The 12,915-nt window shown below is 42.3% G+C and overlaps 1 protein-coding gene across 1 annotated transcript in view; it reads right to left on the minus strand.

Moving 5' to 3' along the window:
- The window catches only part of MTMR12 (myotubularin related protein 12), a 43,580-nt gene extending 32,183 nt beyond the window's left edge, over positions 1-11,397 (minus strand). The window contains exon 1 of the mRNA XM_015405838.1: positions 11,155-11,397. Coding sequence (XP_015261324.1) covers positions 11,155-11,397 — 243 coding nt within the window. The remainder of the gene's footprint in view (positions 1-11,154) is intronic.
- Between the last annotated feature and the right edge of the window lie 1,518 nt (positions 11,398-12,915).

The following is a 12,915-nucleotide window of genomic DNA, read 5'->3' on the forward strand; positions in this document are numbered from 1 at the left end:
CGCCTGTGGAATATTTTTTATTTTGTAATAGTAATGTTAAGAACAATTCTCCCCCCCCCCCAGCATGTACTGACTTCTCTACAAAACGATCTACAGTGCTGGAGAATTATTTACATTGTAAACTTTGTGTACATTGTAGACCAATTCTTCCCCCCACTCAGCATGTACTGACTTCTCTACAAAACGATCTACAGTGCTGGAGAATTATTTACATTGTAAACTGCCTTGAGTCCCTTATAAAGCAGAAAGGCAACTAATAAATATTTTAAATAAAGAGAGAATGCCCATTCCCATCTACAGCACAGACATACAGTATCTCCAAGGATGTGCTTATTGCTGAAATGTGACTAATTTGTCTACAGTTAGCATGCTATAACATCAGGGGCACATTACTTTGTCAGAAATAATCATTTCCAGTGCTGCATAAAGTTCAGCCTGACGTCCAAAGATGCTGCTGATTTTACTGAGACTATTGGACAGTCACTGCCAAACATGATTTTGTTCACTGCACAGTTTGCGCTTTGCATGTTGTGTTAAAACTGTCAGATTAAGTTTCGTTAAGTCAGAAAGTTTGCCCCCAGGTATAACCATGTACAGGCAAGTTACCGGGGGGGGGGGGGGAAATAAGGCACTGCTGTTGTCACCTCAGCACACTGTCTGTAGTGATCCTGTACTTTTAAAGGCTCAAAAGCACCTAACCCGATATATGCAGCAAAAGCCACTGCACAAATTTTATCGCTCTCCTGTTCAATACTGTCATGCAGCAGTAGCTGCTTTCGTATAATTTGCTACACCTGAGGCTTTATCTCCTTTGTTTTGTAATATGGGACACTGCTCAGTCAGGCATGGAGCACTTCCTTCTACCCTTTTCCATACTTGTGAATCAACAAACCCACTATTGGCAATTTCTTCCCTCACAATGCTTAGCCAACTATTCCTTTTTCCTCCCTCTTTTAGAAGGAAATTGGCTACTCCCAGATCCAGTTTAGCAACCTGGGAGTCAAAGTTTCCATTCAACCTGGGAGGAGAGAGCAACAATCCAGTTTTGTTGTATAAATTTATGGTCATTTACAAGTGTTTAATTAAAAGAATCTTGACGTCAAAAGGCAGTAAGAGTGTGCGCCAGTTCAGAAGGAAGACTGGAGATATAGTAGTAAAAACAAATCCAAATCCAAAGGGTCTCTTAAATGGAAACTGCATAAATTGAGACTATAAGAATGACTACTCCAAATAAAGAATGCAGGCTCATATGTTCTCACCCCTCCCATCTCAGCATTCAGATTAGACTAATGCCCTTAATAAAACATTAAAGCGAAAAAGTTGAACAACCCTACTAAAACTGTTCTTAATCAATACATAAAATATAAATAAAACAAAAACATGATTAAGGTAATCCAAAGGACAGACCAGACACATTTCAACTGTAACCGTCTTCTATAGTGGTCTCTAAAATGTGGAAAATTGCCCCATAAAATCCACCAAATAAAGCATCTACAATGTAAAACATGACACCAACTTCACAAAAGTATAAAGCAAACCCCTTCCAGGAATTCTGTTCAGGCCTTTTCCTAAACTCTTTGTACTGCAATGTATGCTCTCAAAAGGTAAAAATATGAGTGCTGAAAAGAGCTGATAACGAAATTGGAGTTAAAAAAAAGGTAAAAATATGAGTGCTAAAAAGAGCTGATATCGAAATTGGAGTTAAAATTTTTTAAAGCAAATATTCAAAAATACCCGCATTCAAATACCTCCTATGAACAGTGGGTTAAGTTCGTAGCTAGAAAGTTAATTACAAGATCCTTAATAAAATCAGACAACTTTAATTGTACATATCACTACAATAGTAAAGATAAAGGAATTTTGTGTACAATCACCTACCATATAAAGCAAATCTGTGGGAAAATTGCCCAATAGGCACTTAGACAGTACACATATACCCTAAGTGCTGCCAATTAAAATAGGCCTGCATTACAAAGATATACAAGCAACCTTGGCAGACAGATATGATGATCTAGAGCTTATATTCATGTTTTTATTTATACTTTATTGATTAAACAAGATTCAAACATCAATTCCAGCAGGATTAGCTGTTCCTCAGACTTTTTGTTTTATTGGGTGGAGACTGTTTCTCCCGTCTTTCTTTGCTTTTATATGCCTTTAACACAACTCCAGTGAATGGTTATGTCTGGATGAGAGCTCTTCACTAACTGGTGTGTTCTCTCCTAATAACTACTGCCTGAATCGGGATTAAACAGAGGCTATGACTGAAAACTGCTGTCTTCAGTCTTGGGAGGGAGAATTTAACAGGTTTGTACTAATCAAACATGTTTCGTCATCTTTCTAAATCGAGCCTGCTGCCCCATGGATCATCTGCCATGTATCTTGTATTAACTCAGACTTCAGAATACTTTGCTTTCAACAGAGTCACATATCAGATAAAACCAACCCAGTGCTCAAGTGATCCCCGGCCTATAAAAAAATACAATTCATACTACCTTGAAGTCCAGCCTCTGCCTGATTTTGATGTTATCATTAACACACCATTTTTACAAAAAGCTCCACTGCTGGTCAAATAATGTCTACATGACCACAACTACAGCCCGTTTAGGTATCTCCCTTGCCCATCTACTGGAAGGTTAATAATCAGGGCTCTTTTTGTAGCTCCTTTGCATATTAGGCCACACACCCCTAGTGTAGCCAATCCTCCAAGAGCTTACAGAGCTCTTCTTACTGGGGCTACTGTAAGCTCTTGGAGGATTGGCTACATTAGGGGTGTGTGGCCTAATATGCAAAGGAGTACCTGCTACAAAAAGAGCCCATAGTATAGCGCCTAGAGCAGGGCCCCCCGACATGGTGATTGCAGGCACCCTGGCACCTGATAACACCTTTTCTGGTGCCCACCAAGTGTTTTCGGAAAGTGGGTGGGGCCAGGTGAGGCTCTTACCCAGCATAGCTTTTGACTGACCTCTGAAGACCGAGCATGTCATTCTTTGGATCTGTTTAAAAAAAACATTTTCACTATTTTGCATGCTAATCTAAGAAGCCACCCTTAATATAGACATAACTGTGATATGTATTTATTTATTTAGTTTGGCTTCTATCCCACCCTCCCCACTGCAGCAGGCTCAGGGCAGCTCACAGCATTCCTATCACCGATAAAACAATTTCTCAGTTAAAATTACAATAAATTAAATCTAAATACAATACATAAAGTGCTAGCAATGGCATACAACATGGCAGGAGTCCACAATCAATTAGCACATGGTCTGGGTCATGTCAGCAAGGCTATTCAATGATGTTAATGATATTATTGGTGTTATTAAGATACTGATGGTATTGGGGCCAGGGCTTCAGATGGTTGTGGCGGCTCCTTAGTCAAATGCCCGGTGGAACAGCTGTAAAAGGTCCCACAGGGCCCTGATGTCTTCCGGGAGCGCATTCCCCCAGTAATTCCATTTGATCGTCGGACAGAGTGTGCATGCACACAAAAGCTCACATCTCGAATAAAAATTTGTTGGTCTTAAAGGTGCCATTGGACTCTAGCTCTGAAGATATGATTGGTGTCGCAGATTACAATAACCATTTCAGTGGCAGCTATCACTCTTCCCCAGTGTATTTTTAATTACCCCTCTCCTGCACCTGGGGCTTCCTCTGTCTACATGACTCTTGCCTCCTGCAGCAGCCATTTTGCGGTTGCGCCCTTCACCCAGTGTCTGAATTCCAAAGGCGCCCACAAGCTGGACCCCTGGCCTAGAGCATCTGCTAGGACAGGGGTGTCAAACATAAGACCCAGGAACCGGGACCGGCCTGTCCAGGGCTCTTATGCAGCCTGCGAATAACTGATATAAGGGAAGGTGCTGGGAGGGGGGTAGTGGGTGAAGCCATTCAACTGTGGCTTCAACATGGCAGAACAACCTTGTCTGCAGCAGTCAAGCATCGTGGGAGCATCTGCCCAGCACTGCACGGCTGCCTCTCCAGTCTGCCTATGTGGTTTTTCCTCTGTGGCACACTCCCAGCCCATGGGGCCTTGCAATGAGGATATACCAACTCGGAGCTTACCAGCTGCTGTCCCTTATACAGTTTCTATCTCCAGGAGCTGGCATTACGTTGTATGGAGAAGACAGATCTGAAACAGGAGCAGTATGCCATAGAAGTATTACAGACGTCTTCCATTTATGTAGTCTTTAAGTGTGAGGATTCTTTGATAAAGATAAAGAAACGGGCTGAAAGTAAGCTGGGATCCCGTCAGATTCTTTCGCAAGCTGTACTAAGCGAAAGTATATGCGGTAAAATCTTTCACAAAAGTTGTATGGAACGAAAGTACATGCTGTTTGTCATTGTAAGAAATAGACTATGTTGTAATTTGTTGTATTGATACAAGGATCATATAAGTTACACTGAGCACCAGTGTATTATTTATTAGCAACTTTAAAGAAGAGTCTATTTATATTGGCTGCCATCTCATGGTAAATATCGTGTTTGCATTACGTTTTGTGGCACACATGACCTGGCTTGAAAAAGTGACACTCATGTCAGATCCAGCCCTCATAACAAATGAGTTCGACACCTCTGTGCTAGGGTCTGGGAGACACAAGTTCAGATCACCACTCTGCCATGGAAGCTTCCTGGGATACCTCAAGCCAGTCAAAAACTCAGCCTAACCTACCCTCAAAGGGCTGCTGCAAGGATAAAATGGAGAAGAATGATGTAAGCTCATCTGGATCCCTGTTGGGGATCTTCAACAGCCTTTACTTTCTAGCAAGGACTATGTGACAAGCATGGACCAACTGCACTGATTAAAACAGGGAGGAAAGCTGAAAGGCGGAATCAGCAGGTATATGAAGAGCTTGTTAAATTGCTTACAGCTTAAACTTTGTAGTTAGCATACTGCCTAACTGAACTATGAATACTAGTTGCTGAAGAGACAAAAAGAAAAGGCTGCTGCCTGCATGTGGACTTCCTGGAAACATCTGGCTGTTTGACTGTGGGAAACAGGATGCTGAATTCAATGAACTATTGGGGCCGACCAAGACTCTTTAAGTCTTGTATTAATCTATTATTCTGCAACCTTCAGCTAGCATTTTACCAGGAAAAAAAAAATTAGGTCTTACACTGACTTGTCAGAAGCTTTTTGCTAATGAGTACAGCCTTCACTGTCTGCGAGTTCTCAGATTACCTAAAGTAAGTCAATATTCACAACAGTATACAGCTTTAGGCTCAAGCAGATGCTGTATTGGCTTCCTTAAATGCACCAAACCACTGCAAAATTACCAAACTTGTGTAGTCGAAACTGTATTTCACATTATTTTGATGTCTTGGGAGTATTTTTTTTTCTTGTTTTTACAAACATCTGCAATCTTCAAATTAAAAAAAAAATCTTCAAAGTGGTATGCTGAACTCTGAACTAAAGCTGGGTTTGTAATAAGGGATCTAAAGACAAACAGGATACAGGATGCTATCCGAAGAATGACTCAAGTGTCAGAACCTTGAAACAATAAGACAGACAGCATGTGGGGACATGGGTAGTGAGCGTGAGATTTCCACCATCATATTTATATCTACCATCATCATTGCTATTTCAGGGGTTTAAGCTTTATTCATTCTGACATTCAAGAGTTGGTCAAACCAACAAGGATGAAAACATCACACAGGGCAAGAACTTGGGATGTCTGTACTATTGGGAGCCTTGGCATCTGTTCCCACTGACAATGGTCTACCAAGCTATGGCTGCCTTCCAAGCCCTGTCTTCTGAAGACAAGCAGTAATTATTCCCATGAATTGTAATAAAGAGCCATGGAAGTGTGGTTGCCATAAAAGCCAAGTCATACATGCAGAAGATAAGTTTCTTCCCAGCCTATAGTGGTAGGATGTGAGTTGTATATTTCAATACTTCCACATAATCCTTGCATGCGGGGGAGGGGGAGGAGAAGGAGACTGGGGAATGGATTGCATCTTCCTATTTGCAGTCTAGATAGTACTTTTAAAGAAGTGTAAATGTACAAGACTGCTGCATAGGCAGACCAGCCAGAAGCAACTTTTTTCCTCCCTAAATGACACAAGTTAGCAAGTTCCCTTCACCAAAAGTAACTTCTATTCACAAGAGACTGTTTCCCCAACTTAACAGGTGTTTAGATCAAATACTTATGGGCTGGTGCCCATTTGGATGATTTTGCACTTGTTATATGCACCAAGCCAAGGAGTGCCTTCGAAATGGGCAAATTAAATGAGAAGCAGACGAACAAAATTTCAAGCCTTTAGAAATGGTGATTTTAACTGGACTGAGAACACTTAAGCAATACGCAAACTTTAAGGTCGCACAAAGACTCCATGGCATGGCAGACAAACTAGGGAACACTGGATTGAAGTCTGCTTTGCCATGAAACTCAATGCACTACCTTGTGCCAGTTACCATCTCAGCCAAGTCAACAACCTAGTGAAATAATGTAGATGAAGCAGCAATGGAAGGAAAGAAACCCACGTGCATCATCCTGAGCTGCTTGAAAGAAGGACAAGATAGAATGAATGAAGACCCTGAAGTGATCTTTACAACTGTGGAACAACCATCATATTTCAGTGTTTCATATTTCCAGTAAAGAACACAGAGGCATTTTAAACAAAAACTGTTTGAAAACATTCTGGTTCCCCAAACTCTGCCTTGCTCACATCTAGCAAACAGGACTTTTATCACGGAATCTCCCCCACATTATTTACAAAGCCAAGTGGCAGTTACTCCAGGACACCCCTCAGCTGGACATACTGCTAGATCGCCTTTGTCCAAGTTCATCCAGAGGGCGTCTGACTGCCAGGGACAGCCTGGTATCTGGCGTAATATTACATTAGAATGCAGATTTCTGTGTTAAACCTTAATCCAAGAAATCTGCAAACCGGAGTTGACTGGTCTTAAAAACAGATTCAGCAATGTATTTACAGTCAAGCTGTAAATATTGGATAGTCATGCTTTATTTCAAACTCTTCATTCGGTTAAGACCAGAACGAAACTAAAGACAAGTAGAACCAGTATGGAGCTGACTTGACGAACAAGTTCAAATATTTGCTTTCATTTCTTTGGCAAGGTACACTCTGACAAAAATCCTTGCTATTTCCCTATGTGTTGAATGGACAAACATAGATACTCTATATAAAGGAAGCTCATCTGAGGTGTTGATTAGGCTCAGTAGCTGTATTAATGCTGGCTGTAAATTCTTCAAGGAAATACTTGGCCTTCTGAAACGTCATTTGACAATTTTGTATACACACAGTTAAATAATCAGAAGAGGTACCACTGAAGGTTCTATTAATGTTAAATTGACATATTTAGTACATCTGAAGAAAAGAATTCATTCCAAACATCAAATCTGGTCCATGGTTAAACAGTTAGACCAGAAATCAATACTAAGCTGCCCTTGAGCCCTGTCCTAACAAAGAAATCTGTGGGCAGCACAACACATTTACTACCTACCTTGGGCCAGTGTTATTCTGAAGTATTTTACTGAGTTTTAACTATAGGAGGACATATATGCTGGTGAATTGACTGTAGTATTTTTGGATCCACAAAAATCGTCACAGTATGTAATGGAACATATTGAGGAATTTGGATCCATTTCAGGATATAAAAAAGGAAGAAGACAAAAATAATGCAATTCCTAACACAACAAGAAGATATTATAAAGAGCACTTTAGCCACTGAACCTATCAAATATCTGGGGATAAATGTGATTGGACAAAATTGTAAATTGTTCAAAAATAACTATCAGATGATTTGGAAATCAATACAAGCAGAATTGTCCAGATGGAAACAATTAAACATTTCATGGCTAGGTAGAATTTCAGCAATCAAAATGAGGGTATTGCCAAAATTAAATTTCTTATTTCAAATGCCACGGGGTGGTGGTGGTGGTGTCTGGATCGAGGATTGGATCAAAAATCCGAAACAGAGAATAAACCTTGAATCAGCAGAGCTAGATGAGAGTTTACATAATTATTTATGGTTAAAAAACCAATTAAAATTATAGCACAAGAAAAGTCGTAAGTTTAAAGCCCAATGTGGACTGGGACCAACACACCTGTGGGACTTTCAAAGGGCCTTGCGCTCTTCTGCTCAACACCTACTGGTCATTCCCAGCCCCAAAGATGTTCATCTAGCCTCTACAGCCAGAGCTTCTCAGCTCTGGTACCAGCCTGGCGGAACACTCTCACTAGGAGATCCGGGCCCTGCAGGATCTAATGCAGTTCCAAAGGGCCTGTAAAATGCAGATGCTCCACCAGGCCTTTGGTCCAGGCAGCGACAATCCATCTACAATGACCTCCCGCGCTCTGCTCTGCCTAGCTCTGCTTTCACAGCATTTATAATCCATCATAGCTGCTCCTCACCCACCTGCCTCCCTTCTTCTGTTTTGATCTACAGCTACACAGGATCTGAAATGCATTAAATTGTTTAGCTGGCACCTCTTATAGGTTTTACAGTAAGACTGTCATAATTGTTTTTATGATTTATGTATTAATTAAAAATCTCTGTAAGTTTTTAAAATATGCTGTAACCCACCCTGAACCTGCTGTGCATGGGAGGGAGGGCTGTAAGTCAAACATAATGAACATATAATAGTAAATATAATCAGAGAAAATATGGTTTACACATCGGACTGTTCAAAATACGGTTTACACATTGGACTGTACTGAGTCCTTCAAACTCTCCGCTTATGTCTCCAAGAGAAGTTTATCATGATAAGAATATGAGGAATAAAAGTGATTTCTTAACATATGGTAACATGGTAAACACTCAGGGGAAACTTAAGTCATGGCAAGATATTAAAGATGAAAGAATTGATATTCAATGGTTATTATATTACCAGTCAGCTTCAAGACTAGAGATTATTAACATGGAAAGTGGAGTGCTAAGAGAGATGACTGAGTCTGAACAACTGATTACAATTTATTACATTGGATATATAAGCTATTACTTCAGATAGAAACAGAAAAAGAACAAGTGAAAAACGTATGATTAAATGAATGCAGAATTTTAAAGAGCAGATACCTATGCATCAATGGGAATGGTTGTGGGAAAAGGAAGTTAAGTTCACAGCCAGTCAGGCATTAAAAGATCATTGTTATAAAATGTTTTAGATGGTATATTACTCTGAGGATTATCAAGAAAGTAGACAAAAATTACAAAGGAAAATGCTAAAAATGTCAATATATAGACGGAACTTTTACCATATGCGGTGGACTTGTAAAAAAGCAAAAAGTGGATGGAAATACATGGAAAAATACAGAATATATTAAATTTCAAATCTCCTATGGAAGCTACGAATATGTATTGAGGGGGGAAATCCTGCTCCCCCCCAAACAGCAAGCAGCGCTCACTATTAGTAATGTAGTAGGAGAACACACACACACGTGAATGCCTACAATACACAAGCCCCCTCATTGTACATGCTGCACCCATTAGAATGGCAGGTATTTTATAAGTAGAATCAGAAATCAGACCTCTAAGCATGAACAGAGTGCAGTTACTTCACTGTTTTTTTCCCTTTGCTGTCAAGTCAGAAGTGATTTGCTATTCCCTGGCTCTGCTTCCTGACCCTGGTATTCCTCAGAGCTCCCATCCAAATACTAGCCAGGGTCAATCGACTGTTTAACTTCTGAGATCTGAAAACATCAGGCTAGCCTGGGCTATCCAGGACACCATCAAGCAACTGCAAACTACTCCCCACAGGGGGAAAAAAGAGGTCATTCAAAAGTAATTTGCAGAATACTCCATATGGCAGTTAGTTTAGCATCCTTATTCCTTGACTCTGCAGCAGGCTAAACACAAAGAATAGGTTTTAGACTCCAAGGCCACCAGCTTAAAATGATACACTTCACAGTGCCATCTCACTCACCTCCTAAGTGAGATTCAGGTGGGCAGCCGTATTGGCCTGAAGCAAAAGAATACAGTTTGAGTCCACCTGCATCTTTACGACCAACGAAGTTTAATTCTGGGTTTAAGTCTGTTGGTCTTAAAGGCGCCACTGAACTCAAACTTTGTTCTATGTCCTAAGTGAATCAGTGTTGCTATTTGTTTTAACAGCAACACATTATACAGAAAGCCTACGTGCTGCTGAGCACATTAGTTGAGGAACACTGCTGGAACATTAAGTTAACTGCAACCCTGCCACTGTCTAGTTAACTGTTAACCCAAAGGTATAACTGTCTTATCCTACCAGCAACTCCAATTTTCAACACTGGGATGACAGGAAATACCTCCAGCACTACCCTTTGACCCTATACCGTCTTTCCCAAGCACCCTTGACTGCAATCACCGCTACCTAATAATACCTTTATCTCCCTTCCAAAGGCGTTAAAGGAAGTGAGAAATATATAAACAAAAGTATAGACACAAAACTGTTTATACAGTTCCATTTATTTATTTATTTAACTTTCCGTTTCTATACCGCTCTAACCCCGAAGGGTCTTCTGAGCGGTTTACACATACAATTTAATTGCCTATCTAGGGCCACATTTTTACATAGGGAAGTGACTTCCGTCTTCACAGAAGATTCACGATGAAGTCTATTTAACGAGGGTTTACTAGCCATACCCTTCATTTAAGAAGAAAAATAAAGCTCAAAACAGTTTAGCACAACGAGGTGAAATCTTTCAATTAAAAACCAACACACCAAAACCCTCGAGGGTTATCAGTCAATGCACATAAATCTAAACCAGTACCAATGTATCAAGGAAGGTTTTTTTGTGAAAAAGCAATGAACACCTGGTTAGGCTACCGTTCACATGGCCTTGTTTCATATCGATGATGATGATGGGTGTTATTACTGCTTACTGTTTTTGCAACCAGAGTCATAAACAACATAAAAGCTGGGGAGGGGGCGCGGGGGGGGGCGCGCACAAATAACAGATACTACCAATATTACTATTTGTAGTGGGAAAAGGGAGGCAAATCGGACCTTTTCCTTTAAAAAAACGTTTTAGTGGAAGATATATTGCAAAATTACAAAGCATATAAAATATCACACACAGGTGTTGGAATTAGACCGGGGTCGTTTTCAAAGGACCTTCCCCCGGGCTCCCGCTTCCCTTCCACCCTCCCCGCTTCCTCCTCGGCCCCTTCCCTTCCCCGCGCCCCGCCCTCACTCTCTCCTCCCAGCCGCCCGGTCTCACCTCAGGGCTAATGTAGGAAACGAAGGAGGGCTTGGCTGGCTTGGCCCCCGCGCCGCCGCCCCCCGCGCCCAGCATCGCTCGCCCTCGGGCCGTCCCGGCGGCGGGGCCCGGGCTCCAGGCGGTGCCGACCGGCAGGGGCGGCGACCGCGGCGGCGTGGGCAGCTCCTCCCAAGAGGAGTCCTGCTCGTCGGGCTCCTCATGCGCCGCCGTCTTGCTCCGTCTGGCGTAGTTGACTCCTCCCATCTCCCACTCGCGGCGTCCCGGTCCGCCGCCCCTATTTCTGGAGGAACGCCTCGCCCCGAGTCGCGGCGCCACTGGGCCGGCGGTCGGTCAATCGGCGCCGATGTCCCGCCCACGAGTCCGACTCCCTTCCCAGATTGGTCCTCGCCGGGAGGGCGGTTGGGTTCTAGTTCGGAGGGGGAGGGGCCCTGGAACCCGGCGTGGCCTTAAAACCGAGCTCAGATTGACAGTCTCGTCCACCAATTCGGGAGCCAAGGTTTGTACGGCTTTATGATTGGTGTGTGAGGCCACCGACGTGAAGAAGGGAGAATGTCTTCTGCTTTGGGAATTGGGGGAAGTTGATGGCTGAGAGAGCGAATATAGTTTTCGTAAGCTTAAATGAAAACTAAAAATGTACACTGCTTCAATTTGAAAGGGGCACAAATGGAAAAAAATTGTTCAAAACTCCATAATTACAGTTGAATCTTTTTTAAAAAATTATGAATTGTGTTTCTCTTATTTACACACGTTTTAGGAAAGTTTTCTTGTACATTCCTACAGAGAAAAAGTTAGAGTTCCGCGGCACCTTTTAGACCAACAAAGTTTATACAAGGTAGTGACTCCAGTCTAAGCACAGCTACACGGATGGTTTCAGACTAGAGTAACTCCGCCTAAAGTAAAGGTAAAGGTTCCCTTGCTCGAAAGCCAGTCGAATCCGACTCCAGGGTCGCGGTGCTCATCTCCGTTTCAAAGCTAAAGAGCCAGCGCTGTCCGAAGACGTTTCCGTGGTCATGTGGCCAGCATGACTAAACACCAAGGCGCCTGCACCCGGGTCTCGAACTGCTGAACTACTGACCTTCCACAGCCTGCAGTTCAGCATCTTAACCACTTGAGCCACCGCAGCTCCTAACTCCACCTAGGTTGCATTTATAGTTGCCAACTGCCAGGTGATGCCTGGCGATCTCCTGGGATCGGCTACCCTGGAGAAAATGGTTGCTGTGAAAGGTGAACTCAATGGCATTATACCCCACTGGAGTCCCTCCCCTCCCCAAACCCCGCCTTCCTCAGGCTCCACCCCCAAAATCTCCAGGAATTTCCCGGAGCTGGTAACCCTACTGCACTGGTTAGTAACATTTCCATTTGCAGAGTAGGTATTATTAAATTTAGATCCGGAGGAAAGAGAATCCCTTGATAATTTTTAGTCTTCTGTATCTATGCCTGTTGTTTTCTAAACTCTATATCCTCCTGAGGTGACCATGAGGGGCTAAAAGTCCCTATAAACATGGACTGGGTCTCTTCCATCCCTCATCAAAATCTGCTTACTCCCCTCCTCCAGAAGTGCAGCCAAAAGAGCAATCCCAACTACGTCGACTCAGAAGCAAGTCACATTTCATTCAGGTACTCCTGGGAAAGCGTTCATAGGATTCCAGCCTAAAGTAATTAACAGTGAAAACCTAAATAAAGTCAATGGGTTTAGAAGGGTGTAAGACAGTGTCATCAATGCAACGAACATGAAATTGAGCAAACTTCAGAGGATGGCGG

The sequence above is a fragment of the Gekko japonicus genome, unplaced genomic scaffold, assembly GCF_001447785.1.
Source record: "Gekko japonicus isolate JY-2015 unplaced genomic scaffold, Gekko_japonicus_V1.1 scaffold201, whole genome shotgun sequence".
NCBI lineage: Eukaryota > Metazoa > Chordata > Lepidosauria > Squamata > Gekkonidae > Gekko > Gekko japonicus.